The 22,844-nt window shown below is 44.3% G+C and overlaps 1 protein-coding gene across 5 annotated transcripts; it reads left to right on the top strand.

Moving 5' to 3' along the window:
* The first annotated feature begins 1,570 nt into the window (after nt 1-1,570).
* Nucleotides 1,571-21,598, top strand: tjap1 (tight junction associated protein 1 (peripheral)). 5 transcript variants are annotated; one of them, XM_026309268.1, is made up of 12 exons: nt 1,571-1,899; nt 8,150-8,230; nt 8,630-8,674; nt 10,491-10,641; nt 12,381-12,409; nt 12,768-12,929; nt 14,318-14,384; nt 15,133-15,162; nt 16,626-16,733; nt 17,552-17,635; nt 17,835-18,515; nt 18,751-21,598. In XM_026309268.1, the coding sequence occupies exons 4-12, from the start codon at nt 10,522-10,524 to the stop codon at nt 19,369-19,371; spliced, it is 1,902 nt and encodes a 633-aa protein (XP_026165053.1). In that variant the 5' UTR covers nt 1,571-1,899; nt 8,150-8,230; nt 8,630-8,674; nt 10,491-10,521; the 3' UTR covers nt 19,372-21,598. The 5 variants fall into 5 exon arrangements, with proteins under 5 accessions (XP_026165053.1, XP_026165055.1, XP_026165054.1 ...); XM_026309270.1 differs by having other exon boundaries at nt 8,150-8,251; XM_026309269.1 differs by having other exon boundaries at nt 8,150-8,487.
* The last annotated feature ends 1,246 nt before the right edge of the window (nt 21,599-22,844 follow it).

Here is a 22,844-nt window from a genome sequence, read left to right as displayed (position 1 = left end):
GATGTTGGTGTCAGTGACCATAACACTGATGTAACTATAAAGATCCATTAGAAACTGTGAGGAATTCTCAGGAGATCATAAACCAAAGTCTTGGACTCCTCTTTCTCCTTCCCTGTATCTTCCTCCTCCTCATCCTCATTTTCTGTGACATTATCTCATCAGTGGAGTCTGTGAATAAAGAGTTGTTGCTAACGAGCTGCTAAAGAGACAACTGAGCTGAGAGGAAACACAACAATTCAATTAACTCGTTAATAACTGAGAAGGAGGATGTGATCCTGTTGCTAGGCAACTACAGCGTCAGCTGATTATCAGCTGTCAGTCAGGTGGCTAGTGTTTTTATTTACATTTTTAGCATTTCATTCATCTTTTTCAGTGACTATTTTGTTTTACTTCATCTTGTTTCAGTGGTTGTCCCTTCACCGTTATTGTATTTTTAAACACTGTGATTTTTTTTGTGCAAAATTTAACCACGTTTATTCATTTTGTGTTTTTTTGTTTGTTTGTTTTTTGTCAGAGGGGAAGTGGACCTAGTCATCTGCACTCGCTGTCATAAATGTCACATGAAACTTTCACTGAAGTTTGTGTTTTTAAGAACTCTCCCAAACCCTGCAAAGAACCATGAATCACTCTGAGCCGACAGCACTGGCAGGTGAAGATGGATCCCATTGTGGTCTTGACCCCACTGTGGTCTGGACCCTGCTGCCCCCTGCTGCCCGCCTGCTCTTGTCTCTCAGTTGTGACTCTCCTGCACACACATCATGTCAGTCAGATTCTCATCAGCATGGACACAATGTGAGAAACAGGAACATTGTGACACCTTCATTCAGCTTAATGTGGTCGAAGTGTTCAGTTGCAAAAATACTTCATCACGAGGTAAGGGTCCTGCAGACTGACGTGTTTACTGTCTGAGTAGACAACAAAAGGGACAAGGAGCAGGAGGAAACAGCAGGAGTTGATTTCACTATAGTTTGGTTTTGGTTTGAGAACTGTGTACTTTCATTCACTTTATACTCCTGCTGCTCTACAGCTCAGAGAGAAACATTTACTATTTACTGTACTGTGTGTATTTGACAACTGTAGTCATTATGAAATGAATGTTATGACATCTGATATTAAATGGCTGTTGGTGTTTTTATTTGTAATTATTTTGATTTATTGGAATAAATCTGAGGTTTGGGCATTGTGGGTAATTCTCATTGGTTCCTGGGATTAACTGAGAAAATAATTAGCAGATGAAACCATAAACTAGACCTCCAGCAAGCACATTATTTGAGTACTCGTCAATACTCTGAGTATCTGATACAATATGAGTTCAGTGAGTACCTGAGTACCTGACTACAGTCATATAGTTTTACTGCAGTAAGGTTTGAATTCATAATTTTTACTGTAACGCAGTATTTCGTAGTACTACTACTTAAGGGAAGTGCCAGAGTACTCCCCAGGTATGAAACACCTTCTGTCACTCCACGTGTGGGTCCATAGATTAAGGTCTGTGACGTCAGCACGCAGGACGTGACAAGGAGTTGGGAGGGGGGGCTCGGGATTCCTAAGGATTACCCGTCATGCCCCGCGGGTAAAGATGGCGACAGCTGAGCGGAGCAGCGGATCAACTTTACTCGAGCGGCTCTGAGTAGATTTTTTATCCGTCGGACCGAGGGACTCCGCCGGCTGCTTGTCCTCCCGCCGTTCGCTGCCGTTCCTGACTGCGTGCTCGGGTCTCCTCCCAGCCGGACCATCTCTCCTCCTTCCCGGCCTCAGGTCGGTTCGGATCCCCCCTCCCTTCCTCTTCGCCCCGCCGGAGGAGCAGACCGGAGCTCCGGCCAAAGTTTCTTGTGCTCCCAGCTTTCCCGGACTTGTTTGCGGAGGAAACCCGTGCCGAGCCGCGCTGCCCGCCGACAGGTAAGCTCTGAGACGGGTTAGCTGTGGTTCTGAAGGACTGTGGCGGTGCAGATGTGTCGGTTTGTTCGGTGCTGATCGGTTTGTGAGACCTTTTATTGCCGCTAGGTGTGCGGAGAACCGGGCCACAGCCATCCCAGGAACAGGTCTCAGCGCTTTATCTCAGCGTTTGATGGCCGGTGGGGTGGCGTCGGTGAGGATGTTCAGGGACGGTCTGGCCCCAATGTGTTTGTGGTGATTGCCCCCCCCCCCACCCTCCGACAGCCTGGCAGACCATACTGAGGGCTGCAGATATTTCCACCTGTGGAGCTGGAGTGGCTGCAGACGCCTGGTTCAGGTTCAGGTGTGCGGTTGCAGACGCCTGATTTGGGTTCAGGTTGTGTCCTAGCAACCTGAGGAAGAGAGTTCAGTTGTTGCCGTTGCCATGGACACGTGGCTGCAGGTTTCCAGGGTTTTTGGCGTGTTTCCGTTGCTCTGTCATAGATGACAGTGGATCCATGTGACTGTCTGCTTATTAGTTATCACTTCCTGGTAACCAATTCATTCTTAAAGGTATTTTGCAGGTGTTTTGCCATCGCACTGACCTGAACATATTTCAGTCATTTATTGGTCAAACAGATAAATTGATTCATTAGAAAATAATGATCAGTTGAGCATCACGTCCAAGTTGGTGCTAAAAACCTACTGATTTGTTTCCGGGGGCGTTTACTGATCGCCATCTGTCAGAAACTTGTTTGTGGTGATCAATAATGTTTGTCTGTTGGCCAGACAAAGACATGGTGAAACCCAAAAACCAGACAGGTCAGCAGTCTGGGGTCCCCTCATGTTTCAGCTCAGGTCCAGGGCTGAAGCTGAACTGGTCCAAAGCAAAGTGTTAAAGTGTCACAGGGAAAAGCAGGAAGTGAATGTGAAAGTCAGAGACATGTTTGGTTCTGCTTTAATTGACATCACAGGATTTTTAGAATATCTGGAAACTGAGGGGACCTGAGATGCAGATTTGATCCCTGAACCAGCTGATTGGCAGGTGGCAGGTGTGTTCAGCAGTGGAACAATCTAATGAGGTTTTTCTTTCCTTCCTGTCGTTCTGAATCTTCTGTTTTCATGTGTCTTCACATCGACACACACACTGGAACCAGTTTCTGTACAAGATGCACATGTCACATGGCGTCATTACACGTGATTCCAGAATCACTGAGGAAAAATCATGTTTCTTGCTACTTTAATGAAATGTGAGTCTCTGTGCTACTGCAGGGCATGATGGGAAACTGATTGCGGGTTAGGGTACAAACATCAGGAAGTTTATTGAACTCACAGCCTGGTGTTAATGATGGACTGACCCTCAGCTCAGAGGTCAGAGGTCAAACCTGCTCTATGTGTGTGTGTGTGTGTGTGTGATTATTAAAGTAGTTTGAATGGTTATCAGTTGTTTTTTTGCTATTCCAGTAATATTTAATATCAAACCTATTCCGTTTGATTGTTACTGTCAAAAGACTTTGGAATGCAGTTGGACTGTGCAGCAGAAATCACATCAGACAAATCCAGTGCTAAGAAATAAGACCCAGTGCAGGATTAACACTGGACTCTGTGATGATGAGGTTTGACGAGTTCACGTAGTCGTGGCTCAGTTGTTGAGTCTGTCTGATGGAGCTGTGGCGTCAGGTCCAGCTGTGAGGCGTCTTCAGAAATCAGAATCTGGATTTTGTCTGTTTCACATGCCAGAATTGTCCCTCAAAGTCGTGTTAAGTTTGAGATAGTACATTATGTACAGTAAGTTTGGATTGGTCCGGAGAATGTGTGGATGGAGAAGAACTGTGTTACTGTGCAATAATCAAAGTTAATAATCTGTACGGTCCGTCCAGCAGAGCACAGGCTCATTGGTGCTGTCCACACTTGGTCACTGGTTCTGCAGTTCAAACAGCTGCTAACAGGAAGTGTCAAAGTACCAGATCTCAGTTTGCCACAGAAATTGATCTTAATCTCAATAATTTATCTCAGTTTATCATCCTAAACATTCACGTGTCAGTATTGGAAAAACATTGCAGTAATGTGGGCTTGATTTATTCCGCCCAGTCCTGACAGGGATTCCTATAGAGCTATACTGGTCTGTTGCTAGGTAACTGTGTCTGTCCCTTCCTCATCGGGACCAGAATCTGAAGCATGATGGGAAGTGTTTTTCCTCAAATGACTGAACAACACCTGGGATTAACAGATATGTTTGATGTGGACTGGTCTGGACTCTGCCAGTCAGGTCTGCACTGTTTGGACTCTGCTGGTCTTGTTTTTGATGCAGGAGGACCCATGTGTCCGGTGCTGGAGTGTCAGGAGGGTTAATGACGAAGAGACAGACTCACCATCTGTCCTCAGTCTGTGTCTGTGTGAGTGTCTGTGTGAGAGCGTGTCTGTGTCAGTGTGTGTCTATGTCTGTGTGTATGTGTGCAGTTTGTCCATAAGCCGTGAAAGTGACTGAAGCCGTGTCCAGGTAACGAGACTCAAAACCACCTCAACATGACAGAAAACCACGTAGGTCATATGTTTCTGTGGAAAGTTCTCCGGTGTGGGGGGAGGATTGTTAAGTCTAAGAATAACTTGTGTTGTATGACAGAGACCCTCTGTCCTTAGACCCTGACTCAAACAAGGAAAACTTCTACCATAACGTCCTGTCTGTTCTTGGGGACTGGTTGTCTCATCGTCCTTTCAGCCGTGTCGAGTGCATTTTCTTTCTCAGAGCAAATGTTTGTGAATATTTTAAAACCTCCGTCTCTCGTGGCTCCTGCTTTGTTTCTGTGCATGTCACCAGCACACGTTGGTCAGTGGATGTGGCTGCACAGTGTAAACCAGTTTGTTGTGGTCCTGGACTCCGCGGTGTCATCTTTGGTCTTTGCTCCTTCCCCGTACCTGAGCAGGTGGTTCTGTCTGTTGATCCTCATGGACCCTGCTGACTCAGCTCAGCACACAGAGGAGCATTTCTGCTCCGCTGGAGCAAACACAATGAGGCCTCGCTGTAATAAAATATACATGCAGAGCATCTCTCACACTGTCGACTGGATTAAAACACGCAAACCTCCTGCAGAGACACAGCTTCCGAGTCTGAGGATAAAACCATGTGAACATGAAATCTGTCAGACGGATTATTGTGCTCCCCGTCCTCTGACCTTCACTTTTATTGTCAGCGATGTTTCTGAACCAGTCTCTGTTCAGTGACATCAGCGTGTGTTCGATGCTGAAAGTGAGGAAGCTTTGTGACAATGGGAGGCAAAGGAGGAAATAATGAGACTGTGTTTGTCACAAATAAATTCCTGTGTTTTCATGTTCCTGAAGGTCATCCACTGTTTTTGTGTTTGTGTTGTGTGGAGCTCTGTGCACCTCCACCTGCAGCCTCTTTCATTATGTCAGCTTGTTCTGCCTTGACAGGACTGAAGGTGAAGAAGAATAGAACAGGGGTCAGATTTTCTTGTATACGAGCGTTTGTCTTTGGTTGACTTTCGGAGAAAACACAGACCAAATGTTGTTGATCTTTTATTCATGAGTCGGACACAAGTGATCTGAGTTTGTCCTTGACTCGTCCTCTCAGCCTGTGTCCGTGTCTCCACTGTTTCTGCGCCGTGTAACGTTGAGCTGCTCAGGCTGTTATTTCGTTATTTTTTAATGCCATCCGGAATTTATTGACTCTGCGAGGAAACGGATAAACACAGGATGTGTGCAGGGCGAAGACGTTGTTAGGAAGCTCAGCTTCTCACAAAGGACAAAAAACTTCATTAACAATTAATTCATGTGTTTAATTATAACACCCCCCCCCCCCCCCCCGTCCTAAATAGCCCCCCAGACTAAAAGAGACAAGGTCTACAAACAACATAGTAGTGTGCTGGTTTTGAGTCATTGCCTACATTTCCCAGAATGCCCTTCAACGGTCAGCCACTGTTTAAGACTCTGTCTGGTGTGTTACTGCAGTATCAGCAGTACTATTTGTACTTGTGTTGAATTAGTCATAAACTGACCCCAGTTCAGGTTTTATTACAGCAGCAGACCAATCACCTCCTTCTACCCATAATCCTCTCTGAGCCGAGAAAAACCCTGTGGCATGTAACCCTCCTCCACCCAAGTACACACACACACACACACACACACACATACACACATACACACACATACACACATACATACACATACACACATACAGCTGTGTGATTAGTACAAAAACACAATTAGTTGATCAATACTGGTCTTGGTCTTATACTTGTATAGTGCTTTTCTACACTCGTGTACTCAAAGCACTTTTACACTATTTGTCTATTCACCCACTCGCTCACACAAATGCTCACACATTCATACACCAGTGGAACAGCCACCTGGGGTTCAGTGTCTTCCCAAGGACACTTTGAACCACCAGTCCTCTGGTTCATGGTTGACCTGCTCTACCTCCTGAGCCACAGGCGCCCCAGGTTGGTTTAAATGATGAATTGTGAACAGAACACAGAACAACCAAAGCTGTTTCAGGTTGACACTCTAAAATCTGCTTCCAGTGTAAAAATCTGTGTGGTGACAAACTGATTTGAGATCAGCTCACACCTGGTTTTTATTGATCCTGATCAGCTGGTGTATTTCAGGTAGTATTCAGAACCTTCAAAAGACTAAAATCATTTTGATCATCAGTGTGTGCTCAGTAATGTGTCACCCAAAGGGACAACTGGTGATTAGAAATGGCATAAAACCTGAAAGTATAATGTCTCCCTTGACTCCAAGGACCAGTTGGACTGAGGATCAGAAGCTGTCTGAGTGTGGCAGCTTAAATAATGTGTTAATACAACATTTGTTATCCAGACCCAGTGAGACAGTGCAGGTTAAAGGTCAGACATCTGGGTGAAAGTCAACCAGGGTGAATTCATCAGCGTCCAGCAAAGCAGCGTTCAGCTGGTTCCAACTGGAGATGATGTTAATAAGGATCAAACAGGTCCCACTGATCACTTCCTACTGAGTAATTGTATCTTTGTTAATGCGGTTTCTGTGCTCAGGTTACACAGTCCCGTTTTTGTTTGGTCTGTGTGGACTATCGGGACCAGACTCTGCCCAGTGGACGTCAGCCTCACACATGGAAACAAATTGGCATGTGTGTCACAAAGCGATGCAAATCAAGTGGGGCTAGACACAAATGACTACAAGGACACGCAAAGCGACCAAAAGAAGACAAAAAAATCGACCACAAGGAGACACAAAGCACGAAAAAGAAGAAGCCAAATTACAACAAATGAACTCACGACAGGTGTACTGTAGGTGTCCAGGTGTACTGTAGGTGTCCAGGTGTACTGTAGGTGTCCAGGTGTACTGTAGGTGTCCAGGTGTATGATGACGGGTGTACTGTAGGTGTCCAGGTGTAGGGTGACAGGTGTACATTGACAGGTGTACTCTGGGTAACCAGGTGTATGTTGACTGGTGTACTGTAGGTAACCAGGTATAGGCGGCCAGGTGAGTTAAGCATTTGCTTGTGAAAGTGTTTGTAATGACCCAGGTCTGTTCAGAAGATGCAGGTTGCTGGATGGAGTCCGGCAGCGAAAGCAGAGAGAGCAATGTTAGCTCCACCCCCAGTGCCATAGTGATCGCTACGGAAACACAGGAGTCTGAAATAAAGTGGAATGTCCCTTTAGTGAGTAGATCACTTACATAAACCCAGGGGTCACAGGATTTAATTCAGTGAAACACGCAGAATTTCCCAGCATGCCATCTGCTGCACAGGAACGTTCAGATGGAGGTGACGGCTGAAGTCAGCCGGGCGCTTCACTTCGTGGCGCAGATGCTTCGTTAAATCAGACACAGATGGCGTGACTCAGCCGGCAGCACACCCTGAACACAACAGGGTGTATGTGTCTCTGGTTTAACAGTCAGGAGCGTAGTTGGGATTTGTAGTCATGTAACTACTAACACATCTGTAAACACATGAACACCTGCCTCAACATCATTTCCAAGTCATCTTCCACTTTTTTTAAGCAGCATAGATTTAATTTCATCTGGTGAAAGCTCAGCACAGTCCAGTGGATCTCAGTCCAAAGAAACCTGACACTTCAGCCTGGAGGCTGAGCTGCTGTTAACCTGTAGTTTGTCATCGTTTAAACCTGTAGTTTGTCGTCATTTTAACCCGTAGTAACTTGTGTTTTATGGAAGTATCTGGCCTGTCATCAGTCTGGCTGTTCTCTCGGTGTTTGGTGCCTGATTGACAGCAGGTATTGATGGTGTTTTTCCATCCCTTGGTCTTGGGTTTCAGGTTATCGGAGTACTGAGGCTCACATGCCCAGAGGAGGACGAGGAGCAGGACGTGGACAGAGGCGGCAGAGAGGATGAAAAGGTTTGTGTGCTGACATCTGAGGTGAGGGTCTCTCCACACACTAATTTGTTTGTGTCTGAGCCAATGGAGGAAAACAGGTTTTTCTTCTTTTCTAAAACGACTGGAAACAGCTCACCTGTCTATCCAAAGGTAAAAAGATCCACCTGTAACTGCTCCATTGATAAACATTTAGCTCTGGTTTCTGTGTGTCCAGAAAACAACTGTGGTCAGTGTCCTGTGGGAGCACTGCTGCATTTACCTCGTGTGGTCTGAAAAATGTAAAACATGTCACAGTTCTTTTTATTCACTTTGTTTTTTCCTTAACAAAAATATGGTGTAATTTTATGGTGATTGTTTAATGAGGATTTAATTCACTGTGTGTGATTGAAGCGCTAACATCTGGTCGTGTGTCTCTTTCAGGTGTTTCTGTGGATGAGGTCAGATCTGGAGCAGCTCACAGTTCAGGTACAAACACTTGGATATTTATCCAACAGCCTAAAGCTCAAAATTCAGGGCAACCTGAACTTTTTCCAGAGCTTTCAACCACAAAGAAAATGCAAGGAAAAGTACAGAATTTATGACCCTGGATCAGCTGCTGTTGTCCAGAGTTGAGGATAAAGGATTTACAAATCTCATGGCTTATCTCAGCCGCAAAAACACAATAGCCTATCGAGGAGGCATTACTTTTCGGATGTCACGTCACCCGAGTTGTTCAGTCTGCTGTCATGTCACACACACAGCCTGCTAAAAAGCAATCCCAAAGCAGCAATAATTTTTTAAAATACTTTATTTATTTTGAAAAATATTTATTATTTTATTATTTCTACTATTTATAATGGAACAAAAAATTATTGTTAAAGAAAAGTTGTTTTTTGTTTAGCCAAGAAATCTAAGTCAAGCTTTGTTCACAATGAAACACATTTTGTGTTTCCCATGACAGTAGAGGCTCATGGGTAACTGTAGCGTAAATAACTGGACATGGTGAGAGGCAGAACCCAGTTTCTGTGCCATGTAAAAATAAGAGTACTGTGAAACAGGAAGAGGCTGAAATGATCGATGTGACGACGGACAGAACGTGATTTATCCACAGCTGCAGAAATAGCATCATAATGAACCTCCTGTGTGGGCTCTTCGTCTGAGACTGTGGGGTCCAGGTTCAGTTTTAGATCAGGACAGTTCTGTACTGTGTGATATCATTTATTTATAGGGTGCAGACATAAATCCTTTTTTAGAAACGTGAATCCAAAGCAAGAAGCCTCAGACGGAGTCTTTGAATTTCATGAACAAAGGGCTGAATTCTGGTCTGTTGTTCCTCAGGAAACTGGTTATTCAGTCAAGTGACCCATAAACACTGTTGCTGCTGCAGCACCAGTGCCTAATTTCACTGTTCATGATTTTCGGTTTTCTGCTATGTAGCTGGATCGGGGTCAGGTCCTTTACCGCAGTAATAGTCGCAGTAATATGACAGTTAAACCTAAAGAGCTGGAGAGTGTTTGAAGTCTTCACTGGACAGTAAAATAGTAATTACTGTCTACTACTCGTACTACTAGTTAATGTATAACTAGTAGGGCAGCTGTCAGGTAAATGTAGTGAATGACAGGACAGTGCCAACATGCTAACGTTAGCGTGGTTCAGATCAATGGAGCAGCACTTCCTGTTCTGGAACAAAGTGAGATCAATGTTTAGCCTGAGGCTAACACACACACACAGCATATGCACTTGCGAGGACCATTCCTCACAAAGCAAACACTGTGTTTCCTAAACCTGGTCCTCACAACAGCATGAGTATCATTTCTACATCCCCTCGATCCAAACCTCTGCCCTCACCATCACCTCTGCTTTTCTGCTGCTCTGTGAGGATGTTTGTGTTGAAACCTTGTGAGGACCCATTTGATGTGCACAGGTGGAGGTGGAGGTGTTTGTGAGGAATGTAAACCTGTGTTGTGAGGACGGTCTCCACCTACAGAAGGAAATGTCCTCACAACGCAGGTCTAAACCTGGTCCTCACAAAGCACAGAAAGTCAGCACAGACATGTTTATGCTCTGTCACATACACGCACATACACACATACACACACACACACACACACAGACACAGATACATACTTACATACAGGAGGCGTGTTTGATGTCGATCGGGGCTGACCGAGCATCGATCTGCACAAAGTGAGAGTGACAGTGCGGTCAGAGTCCAGTTGTGGTCGAGGTGTTGTAGCGGGCGGTTGGTGGGTGATTGGTGACCGTCGTTTTCTACCTCATCTAATCCTCCTTGTCCTGGCAGGACTGACAGAAGGATCAAAGGACGGCCCAGGATGACGAGTGCAGCCCCAGCCAGGAAGCCATACCGGAAGGCTCCACCGCAGCACCGTGAAACTCGCCATGGCCTGCCCGCCGCACCACCTCCGCCTGCACCACAGCCCGACATCAGTCAGGTAACCCCCCACACCCTATACACACCTCCACTCCCCCTGCAGCACCTCACCCACCTCCCCACTGCTGCCACCGCTGGTGCTAAATACTCGCGGAGTGCCGGGTCACACCAAGGCATCCCACCCACACCAGCCTTTCTCTCTGAGAGCGAACTAGACATCTCCAGTCTGTCCAGTCTGGAGTTCTGCATCCCACCGCCACCACGCTTCAGCAGCCACGGCCGCCGGCCCTATCGGGCCAGAACCACGGCAGTGGGTGTCACTGCATCTGAGCAGCATGCCACAAATCCTCGTCACAGCAGGAGGAAACCCAGCAGCAGCAAACAGGTTTTTCCAGGAGGTGAAAGTCCTGCTGCAGCTCGAAAACACTCCCCTACCCCAGGTCCCAGAGGAGACCATTACAGCCGGGCTCATCGGACACAGGCCGCCACCTCTCCAAAGGGAATCCTGAAGCAGCCAGCCTCGCTGGGAGGGGAGCACACCTATGACGTCATCAGGAAATCAAAATCAGTGGAGCTGCTGCATGACAGCCGGAAGAGTGACATCACTGCTTGCCACCCGCCATCACAGTCTCTGGACAGGGCGGAGAAGAGGACACCAGCTTCAGAAAGTTCTTTGCCACCGCCTTCTCCTTGCAGGACCAATTGGAACTGGAAGATGCAGGTTCTTGAGGAGAAAATTCGCTTCTCCAACTTTCTAGATGAGATCACCTGCCGGGTCCTGAGCCCCGCTCACCTCACACTGCTCGGGAGGACTACATCAATAGAGCAAGGAAGACCCACCCCCCAGCGCAGAAATAGCAGCCTACTTACCCACAGGAAGCCGCAATTGGAGTCTGCAGACCGGACTCGGCGCTGGGACAGTTGGGTGGCAGCGCTGCAAAGGCCGGGCACCTGGTGTCAGTCCCTGCCAGAGAGAGCCACAGAGCAGGAAACCCCACAGCAACAGGAGGGTGACATCACACAGGGGGCAGAACCTAAAGGTGAAGTGTTTGTGGTGAACAGAGGAGTAAAGATGGAGGAAAAACCTCAAAGACACAAACGTAGCCGTCCTGTCTCTGATCTGTTGCTTCTGTCCCGCATCAAGGTAGGTTAGGGGGCAGGGGACCTTCATCCCCAGCCCTTCCCCTGCACGTTCAGTTCCCCCCTGTTATTGTTGTCTTTGTCCAACAGCTGCACAAAAACATTTTTACCTGCTCTGAATGCTTAATGTTGACAGTTAAAACCCCTTTGTTTGTTTAGTGTTTATTCCAGTGAGTTTCTTTGCAGATTGCACAAAATAAAAACAACCACCTGAACATCTGTAGAAATGAAAGTTCTTAGTATCTGCATTAGGAAACATTAATCGTGTCATTTGAGTTTATGTGAAAATGAGTGAACACAGAACACAGAGAAGTTACGGACTGACAGAGAAACATTTTCAGATTAAAATGGTGGAAATGTAATAAAATCAGTGAAAACTAGTAAAACTGTTCATAACACATCAGACTGTGTCATATTGATTAGCAATAATCACACCAATAATGGGGAAATGTATAAAGTGTCCTAAAAAAAGAGCAGAATGGAGCAAGCTGATTGGTCCTTGAACTACTCCATTCACAGCAACTGCCTTATTGATTGTACAGCTGTGTGGGTGATCGATTGGTGAGAGAGGTCAGGCATAAAGCCCCGCTGCATGCTGGGAGATTTGGGTGAGGGTTATTTTGCTATCATGGTGTGTGATGCTGTTCTCTTTTGTTTCAGGAGGCCTTATCGGACTCGGACAGGATCAGGTGAGACTCAGTTGTGATCCTCACTCGTACCTGTGTGGTTCAGGTGACCTGCTCCTCTCAGGTGAAAGTCCAACAGGTGAAGCAGGTTGGAGCAGGTGTGGATCAATTGATCCATCTATAATTTCCTGACCTTTGACCTGTCATCAAGTTCAGTCCAGAACCGACAGCAAGGCCAGAGACCCAGAAACTCGCTCCTGTACTGCATCAGCAGTCCTGTAGTTTCCTGTAGTTCTGAAATAATAACAAATATAATGACGTAAAATAATAGAACAGTGCAGGATGTTTCTTTTGTTCAGTTACTTAGTTTGTAAAGTTTTTTTTTTTTTTTTTTTTTTTTTGTACTTACCCCATTACCCAGAATCCTCCAGCAGCAGAATGAGGACCTGCGGCACCGCCTCTCTCTCTCCACCCACAAGATGGAGGCCATGGAGGCGGAGTTTGATGGCAGCCGCCACTACATGGAGGCAGAGCTCAGCCGGACCAGAGATGACCTGGACAAGATGAGGGACAAGTTCCGCAGGTGAGGACAGTTTTGTCTGGTCCTTGTCTGAGAAGGTTCATGTGACATGAGACTGTGACAGATGGAGAAAAGTTCGGTTTTGGTGTTTTAAAGTTACAAACCTGGAAAAATACACTTGGCAAGTTGTTTTAACGTGAGCAGGCTGCAGTAACTGGAGAGACTCAGATGAAGTAAAACATATTCAATGTTTAGTTCAAACCCTGAAGTCCTGGACCCACCGAGACCAGCTGCAGCAGCTAAACACTGAACACACACATTCCTGGATCCATATCCATATCCATAATGAGTCTGATCAAAGACAGTGAATTAATGAGAGGCTCACTCCTCTCTGATTATCAGAACCTGCTGGCTCCTACTTGTTTCAGTCACTTCTAACATCCTCTAACTGAGCTTTGTCATTTTCTTATTTCTGTTGTGCAGGATATTTGTGAACTGATCTGAAAGAATCCTAGATTATTTCCCTTCAATGTTGAAACCATATCACTAAAGACTTCACAACCACCAATACAAACCAGGGAGTTTCTTTAGTTTGTTGATATAAAATATAAAGATCGAGTATATATGCTTTTAATTTATGTAAACAACATGTTGAAGAGTCTGAATGTTAGCCCACAGCTAATTGATCTGGTTGTGACAGTCATGTATTGATTTCTGCTGCACAGCGCAGCTTTAAACTGAGTGATTACAGAGAATATTCCTGATCCAGCCTCTTTACCCAGGACGAATTAAAGCACCTTTTCTCCATCACTGACCTGGATGTGGTACTGAGTCTGAAGTCCAGTCAACGGGAAACCAGCTCAGCCCGTTTTTGATCACTAAAGTTCAGTCTGTAACTGAAACAGGAAGTCATCTCAGTGAGGCTGAATATTTTCAGATGTTTCACAGTTTCAGCCTGAAATGTTTCTTCATGAGTCTCTGTGGAGCCTCAGTCAGCTTGACTCAACTGTGACTCTTCTGAAACTAGTTCATAAATTGATGATGGCAGCTAGAACTGTGACTCAGCTGCGATTGGGCTATAAATAATCCTGATTCTGCTGTCTAACTCAGCCTTGACCCTGACTGCTATAACTGAGATATGACTCAGCTCTAATTTGACTATGACTCCGCTATAATTTAGCTAGGACTCGGCTATAACTCAGCCATGACTCTGCTTTGATTTAGCTGTGACTTGCCTCAGCCGTCGCTGGACTATGACTCACGTATGATTCAACTATGACTCTTCTATTTTTGGCTATAAATTTATTATAACTCTATAATGACTCAGCCATATCTTGTTGTAATTCTGCTCTGACTCAACTGTGATTCCATCCCATGTCTAGTTAAACAGTGTTTTCTGTAAATAGAACTATAAAAGAAATAAAACATTCTCCACTGTTGTTTCTCTACAGACTCCAGAACAGCTACACAGCGTCTCAAAGAACAAATCAGGATCTGGAGGAGAAGCTTCATGCTCTGGTAACCTTTGACCTTCCTTCAGCTGACCTTTGATTGCCATTATGATTTTCAGAGCCACTCATGGGTGGCATACAGTTTGTCCATGTGCTTTTAGAATAACACCAAGATTACAGAATAGTTCTGCAGAGAACCTCCTGTGGTGGTGATTGATTATAGATTATTATATATTTATAATCCTCAGTAGTTTAATTGGCCTCATTGGTGTGTGAGCTCGGCAGCAAAGCTCCTGATTGTTCCAAAACTACTTCTGTGTGTGTGTGTCTGTGCGCGCGCATGTGTGTGTGCATGTGCTCAGCTCATTGAGTGATGAAAACACACTGTATTGATTAATTGTGGAGACGTCTTTGTTATTACAGATGATAAAAACCAAGGATAAGAGAGCATCTGACCTTGTTGTCATGGTTACACATAGTGATCCTCATCTTTCCTCTAGTTTGTGTCTCATGTAACCAAACATTTAATTATTTAGTGAAAACGGATGCCAGACGCGTCTCTCGCTGTAATAAAATATGTTTACTTTAAATATCAGATTAAACGTAGTGAAAACTTTATTTATAATAGCAACAGATTGAGCATGTCACTGTGTTCACCTGAAGCAGTTTAAATAAAGTGAAGTTCTGATAAGATTCTGGTCGACCAAACCACCTGTTTGTCTGATGTCGTTCTTCATCTTCTCTCTTTCCTCTTCTCCTCTTTTCTCACGCTGCTCTCTGATGGACTGACTCACCTTCATCATCATCTTCATCAGGCTGCCGTCAGTCAGACATGGGTTCATGCAGTTGCGTTACATTCATGTTCTTCCTCCTCTTCACCTTCTGTCCATCCTTCCTTCTCCTCCATTGCATCCAACATCTCTCCATCCTCTTCTTCTCTGGTGTTTCCGGTCTGTAGGTTTGAACACCAAGTCCTGACCTCACGTGTTTTGTATCTGTTAAATCTCTGATTTTATGAATGGATTGCTGCTGGAGGAGAAACGTGTTCGATTCAGCATCATCGTCACAGAGATGTTCCAGCTGTATGTTTGTTAGGGTACCACTGGCAGCTCGTGAGTGAAGGAAAGTGGTTTCCAAGGATGAATCTTTGTTTTTTAAATTGGAAATTCACTCTTTTCATATTAGAGAAATACTGAATGAAAAGATTATAAGAAAAATATTTAATCAACTGTGACTCCCTTTTCTCCTAAATAATTGATTTTATTTTCTAAATGTCACAGTTCTTACTTTGAATTTTCTCTCAAAATATTTGGACTTTGTGTATTTTTAAAATATAAAAACTGGGACTTGGTGTGCAAACAGTTTGCGCTTCATGCTGGCAGATGGTGAATGTTTTGGATAAAACCACAGAAATCGATCGCTCCTCTCTGGTCATGGCAGCGCTTCAGACTGTGAAGCTTGAAAACAAAGGAACAGTCATAAACTGTGGATTACACAAGAATTGAAGACATAAAAACATTTAATTTGTGAATTGTGTTTGGTGGAGCCAAAGGTCAGATGCTAGCCATGTAAGGACTTCAGTTGTAGAAATAACACAGCGCTAGCTAGCATTAGCATTATTAGCAGTTAAACCAGCCTGAAGTCTGGGCTAGCTGATTAGCTTGGTGCACATTCTGCAGTGAGGAGCGATTTGTTAGGGAAGGGAAATCAATGAAAAAAAAAAACTCCATGCTAACAGCAATTATTTCTTGATGGTAGCTATGTTAGCTTGTGTTAGCTGGCTGCTTTTTCCTCTTTATTTTTTTTTTATCGTCCTCTTTGATAATCTTGATTAAAAATATTTCAGTTTTCAGCTTCAATGCTTTGATCAAGATCTTTCTAGATCTTATTGATCTTCACCGCACTGCCACATCCCATAATGCATATATGAAGTGCTGCTAGCTAATGCAGCATTCAAATTATCTGGGAAAACTGTAGAGATTAAAAAGTTTTACTTTTAGTTTGCTTGGAAACCACGTACTCTTAAGTTTAATATCAAATCAGGCCTGATTTTTTTGTTTTATGTGTTAACAATAAAGAAAAACATCAGGAGAAACTGAACTCCATGGAAAACTACAAAAATGGCGCCCGCATACATCCTAACCAGTGTCAGCGTGTTTTCTCTGATGTGTATTTTGAGGTTTATTCCCACATGATCTGAATGTAGTTTTTCTGCTGAAGTCTTGCCTCCAGTCATCTCTGGCTTCTGATTGGCTGTCTCACCTGTGATTGATTGATACTCTAACACGATGTCCCCCCACCCCTGCAGCTACGGAAGGTGGAGAGGGACAAAAAGACGATGGACCAGGAGATTGTGGAGCTCACCAACAAACTGCTGGATGCCAAGAACACCATCGACCGACTAGAGGAGCTCAATGTGAGTATTTTCAGTGTTGTTGTGTGAATACTACAGTTATGCCACGTGTACAAGTAGTATTTATTCCTCTTTACTTTACACAGTCAGTAACACTGCTGTTATACTACAGATGTACCCATGTACACGTAGTATTTTCCGACATGCCTGTCAATCAAAGACTGACCACTGGTTGGTTTCATTAATAAACAACAGAAACTAAATTGGTTAATAAATAATAATCACAATGTTACACTGCAGAGACTGACGCTGTAAACATGATCGGTCACACATAAATAAATTATTGATCAGCTGGGACATTCTGCAGCAAATGAACTTCTGTCTCACTGATTCACGTATGTGTGGTTACCATGGTAACCACATCTCTAACCAGCAGCAGATGGCGACCACCTCCACATCAACGCTGCGACCACTTTCAGCTTCCTGTTGGTTGGTTTGATTAATTGGATTCAAGTGAACTTTTTCTGTGGCTCATTCAGGGAATCTATTGATTGACTGATTTCAACAACAGATTGATCATATAATTGGCCATTTTCTTTCTGAAATGTTTTTACCTGCCCTGCTCTCTGATTGGCTGACAGACGTAGAAGTGCCATTGTTTTGCCATGTGTTACTCCACCTGGCGATGGTTATTATGGGGATTTGATCACTATCTCCACTGACACCTGCTCATGTTATTTAGACCATGATGGTTTGTGAGGCTCATGGGTATTGTAGTATTTAATCCTAGGCAGAATAATCAAGTGTGTGTGTGTGTGTGTGTGTGTGTGTGTGTGTGTGTGTGTGTGTGTGTGTGTGTGTGTGTGTGTGTGTGTGTTCAGGAGCGTTACAGGCAGGACTGCAATCTGGCCGTTCAGCTGCTCAAGTGCAACAAGTCACATTTCAGGAACCATAAGTTTGCTGACGTAAGTGACTTTATTTATTATTCCATTTGTTTATTTGTTACTGTTCTGCAGTGATCAGATTATTGATCCTGATTCAGCATCATGTTAAAGCTGGGTATACCTACATCATATACAGATAAATGTGAGGGAGAAGCACCTGAACAGAATAGCCCTGAGCAGAGTACCAAGGTGTGTGTGCGTATGTGTGTGTGTTTTGCAGCTGCCCTACGAGCTGCAGGACATGCTGAATAAACACATGAAGAGCAGCCTTCCAGAGCGGGGCCCCGGCTCTCAGGACCCAGACACGCTGAGTTTAACTCCTGCCGATGTTGTGCCGACTTCCGTCATTGCAAGGGTCCTGGAGAAGCCTGAGCCGCTTGTCTTGAACTCTGCCCAGTCCAGCAGCTGTGGACGGCCTGTTGCAGAGGACGTCTTTGTGCACGTGGACATGACAGGGCCAGCGGGGGCCGAAGGCCGGGAAAACAATGGTCAGGAGGTGTCGCAGCAGAATGGGTCCTGTCGTAGTCAGAGCAGTCTGGATGGGCAGTCGGGTGGAGAGGGGCTGGGCGGAACTCCAGCCTTTGAGAAGCTGAACCCGTATCCACCTCCACCGCCCCCTCACCCTTTGTACCCCGGCCGCAAGGTCATTGAATTTTCGTCGGATGACAAAGTAAAGATCCCCAAAAACTCACCGCTGCCCAACTGCACTTATGCCACAAGGCAGGCCATTTCCCTGAGCCTTGTGCAGAGCGACGAGGAGCGCCTGGCTCCCGGAAGCCCCACCCCCTCCTCATCCTCTGGCATGGGGGGTGGGGTCAGCCAGCACACACCGCCGTCCCAGCAGGATGCTACCAGTGAGCCACTGTCCAGCCAGTCCAGCCCCTTCAGTAGCCCGCCACAGGTAACCTGAAACCCTGCCCATCAGCACACACCTGATTGAGGTCAGACATCATTGATTGATTTAATTTCAGTAAAACTGCTCAGACCAACAATACAACACTCTGCCTCCAGTCAAACAGCAGCAAAACCAGGGAATAAAATAAAATTCAATTAAAATTAAAAAGTTTGTGAATTTCCCAGCAGCCATCAGGTAAACTTTTAATGACGGGGTTTTACGGTGTCCCTGCTGTCCCCAGGCCCCGAGTGTCCTGGCGAGCTCCGGCAGCTCGGAGGAGGACCTCCTGGCCAACTGGCAGCGCATGTTTGTGGAGAAGATGGCGCCGTCATGCGACAGTTCTCTGGTGCACCGCACGTCCTTCAGCAGTCACACTGCCCAGGATCTGCAAAAGATGAGGCAGGTAGTAGGACCCGGGGCCACAGACCACCACCGAGCGGCGTATTCAGACGGTGAGGAGGGCTCGTCGGCAAGGAGCTGGACACCAAGCCGCGGCTCTAGCCTCGACACCGACACTGACACAGAGCTGCGGCCCAGTAGGAGGGGGCACTGTGGAGGCGACAGCAACACGGAGGAAGGTGAGCGGCTGCTAATGAGCCTGGAGGATGATGGCGGCAGTGGGGACACAGCGGTAACCATGGCAACAGGCCCCACCAACAGCAAGGACTTAGAGTTAGAGGAAGAGGAGAGAGACGTCCTCCCCCATGACCTGCCAGTTATCTCGCCACGACTCCTGGACTTCGACCCTGCGACTGTCACCCCACAGCGGCCTCAGAAGAGCCCAAAGAGGATGGGGGTCCACCACCTGCACCGCAAAGACAGCCTGACCCGAGCGCAGGAGCAAGGCACGCTGCTGGACTGACGCTCGCACTGTGCTCCCTCAGCGCCACCTGTCTCCATGACAACTGACCTGTGCACCACAGGGTCAGAGGTCACGGCCATCCGGGATATAGCCATACTCTACTGTATGCTGCTGAGTTTGCCGCCTGGCCGCCGTTTGTTTTGTGTGTGTGTGTGTGTGTGTGTGTGTGTGTGTGTTTGTGTGTGTGTGTGTGTGTCAGTGTCAGACCTACCGCAGAGGAGCTGTGTGTATCCACATACTTTTGGCCATATAGTGAAAGGCCATCTAAAAAATCTCAGTAATTTACACGACAAGTATGTGGAACAATGACAAAACAGCATTTTGGTTATTTGGAATTGAATTCTGATTAATCAATGTTAGAATCAGTATATTGATCTGTGTGTGATCCTCTATTGATCAACACACATACAAGTGTATACAAATGAAAATGTATTTTTCTGTAATAAAATGAGATACTAACAGTATTTTTAAGAGAACAGATCTTAGAAAACTAATATCATTTTTTTATCACTTTTTCGTATTGAAATTCATAATTACTGGGGGAAAGAAAATTATATGGCCAAAAGTTTGTGGACATACTTATATTAGGTTGCTTTCATTACGTGGTATTTGACACAATTCTGATTTTTCAGGAACATAACTGAATGTTCAAAATTCTTTTAATACCCATAAATTTGTACAGGGTTTGGTTGGCGGTGGTGTCCACATACATGCTGTCCACTGCATTTGGCCATGTACTGTATTTTTTCAGTTTAAGTACAGCTTAAAATACATGGCCAAAGGTTTTTGGACAGGTGATATGAAAGTATTGGAAATTAAATTGTGAATAATTAGTGTTAGAATCAATAATAGAAACTCCATGTTGGCCTTGTGTGTGTGTTTGGAGAGGGGGGCTTTTTTTTTTTTTTTGAAGAGGTGAGACACACACACACACACACACACACACACACACACTCACTCACTCACTCACTCACTCACTCACTCACTCACTCTCACTCTCAGTGCCTCCTAACTCTGTCTCTTTCGGAAAGGTTACGAGGACGAGGTAGAAGCTGCTGAAGGGTGGATTTTTTTGTCGTCTCCACTAATCATTGTTTTCTTGTCAAACGTGTTGTTTAGTCACCTGATTGGTTTGTTAGAATTGTGGACATTTGACCTTTGACCCCATCTGACTATTTCCACTTTCCCTCCAGCACCACCCCTCTGATTGCATCTGCAGGGGGTGTTGTCAGGGGCGGAGCTTGTCCTTATCTCCACCTGGAAAGTCACATCATAGTTTGTTTGCATTGTTATTACCTTGTTTTTCTGGAGCAGAAATCCTCCATTAGGAGGATCTGTTTGTGTTTGATTTGATGTTTTCTGATCACCTTTGGTTATTTATGTTCACATGGTTGTACGAGGGCCTGTTGATGCCAGAAACAAGGTGCTGTATTTGAAAATGAAAAACGTAAACCACACTTTATTTAACATTTAATTTTACATGTTAAATGTTGGGCGCCCTATGACCTTATTTTTTTCTACATAAAAAATTGTCACAGTTTGATCAACCACAAGATTTCATTAGTCACAATAAAGATTTTGTTTAATTTGGTTTCCAACTGGAGGGTGACGACAGCACCCTGGAGTTTTTACTTGAATTTATACCTTATTCTTGTGAAACTCTGAATATATTCATTTGTTGAAGCCAGGAATCAGGGAGCAAGAGTTTAAACACAAATTATAAATGTTTTTCACAGGTGGTCCTGATGTTTAAGAAAGGCACTTATTTTTGGTGAAAAACAAAGCAAAACTAAGACTTGGATCGTTTGACGGCTTCAGGAGGAAAAACTCCACTGATAATGGTCACACACATAAAAAGTGTAAACCAAGACTCATTTCTTGGTTTACACTTTTTATGGAAATTAATTTCTTTCTACCAACCAGTAAAATCACTGTTTAAACTGGTAAATGTGCAGGGCCTATGTGAGGACACTGGTTGGTGGTTGTTAACATGGTTTCAACAAGCTCTTCATCTTCTGCTTATGTGGATTTTGTTTTGTGAAGCAACTTCGCTGTGTTTCCCTCATTTAATTTTTCCATCTTTTTGTTTGTTCATCTTCTGCTACATTTCCTGCTGCTGCTGCTTCACATTAAAGCACTTTTATTGTGAAGGGGCCACAGGAAACATTGTGCTGTCATAAGACTGACTTTTATTTTGGCTTTGATTAAATGAACATTTTCTGCCACTCGCGAGGCTCCGTACGTGACGTATTGTTTGATTCTGAGTCAGCAGCCGAATGAACCATCACCAGTGATCGAATGATTGATCCATTGATTGACAGGACCCAGATGGTTTTTCTCTGTCTGACTGTTCTTTTCTCAGTCTCCATGTTTGGATAAGAAGTGGTCAAGTATTGATCAGTTTGTTGATCTTAAAGTGTTGAAAAATCTCCAGATGTTCTGTTTTAATTGAGAACAATTTGTCCATTTCAGAATGTTAACAAAAAAGTCTTCTTTTGCAGCAGAATTAGATTTAACTCTTTCACGTTTTCAATCAATTGAATGCAGAATCTGCCCAAACGTTTGCACACAGCTGCAATATACAAAATCAGAAATAAAAGGTCAGAAACTGTTTCTGTTAAACTCTGCTGGGCGCCGTTAACTGCTCATCCGGTTTAAAGTCACTGTGTCTCATCATGGACCATAAATATCTAGTGGAAGGTTAAAATTGTACTCTACTAACTTAACCCATGATCTTTTTATTTATTTATTATTTTTAATCGCTGCTACATTCATGTCCAGTGGGAGTTAACGGTTTGAGACTGAAACAGTGTTCACATCAACTCCCCTGTATAAATCATAATAAAACTGAGAAGTTTGGATTTTCTGTAATCTTGAAAAACTAAATCTTCCATATTCCAAATTCATGAGGCACATCTTTCTTAATATTAAATTTAAGCGAGAAGATGCAATAAATATTCTGTTCTCAGATGCTAACGTTAGCGTAACCCAAACTCAGAGCTCAACCTACATGATTTTTACCCCTAACTCTTCTGCAATTGTAGCAATGTGAATGCTCATTAATTTGACAAATTGATTTTCCCACCTTATAAATGCAGCAGTAACAATTTGACTTTCAAAGCTAACATTAGCTTCTACTGGCTAATTAACTAGCATTATAAATACATTACTTTGTCAGAACCTGATTGTCTTCACTGCTGCATTTTGATATAAATCTTCTTTAAATTCACAGTTTAAAACATAACAGATCAGTTTAAAGGTTAAACATTAACTGAAAGTATTTTATTTGCTAATTACTAATTTTGAGCTGTTCATTGTAAGTTAAAAATGTTTCAGCTACAGACGATGAATCATCGTTAGGCTGAGTTATGCTAACATTAGCAATAATGCAAACATTTATTATTTGTTTTATTTATTTATTAGAAACTGGATTCTGATGTGTCACGGATTGTTGCATTGATAATGATCAGTTT

Source organism: Mastacembelus armatus, chromosome 15 (genome assembly GCF_900324485.2).
Source record: "Mastacembelus armatus chromosome 15, fMasArm1.2, whole genome shotgun sequence".
In the NCBI taxonomy this organism is placed as follows: Eukaryota; Metazoa; Chordata; class Actinopteri; order Synbranchiformes; family Mastacembelidae; genus Mastacembelus; species Mastacembelus armatus.
Note: the sequence above shows the minus strand (reverse complement) of the source record. Positions and strands in the feature narration are given on the sequence as shown.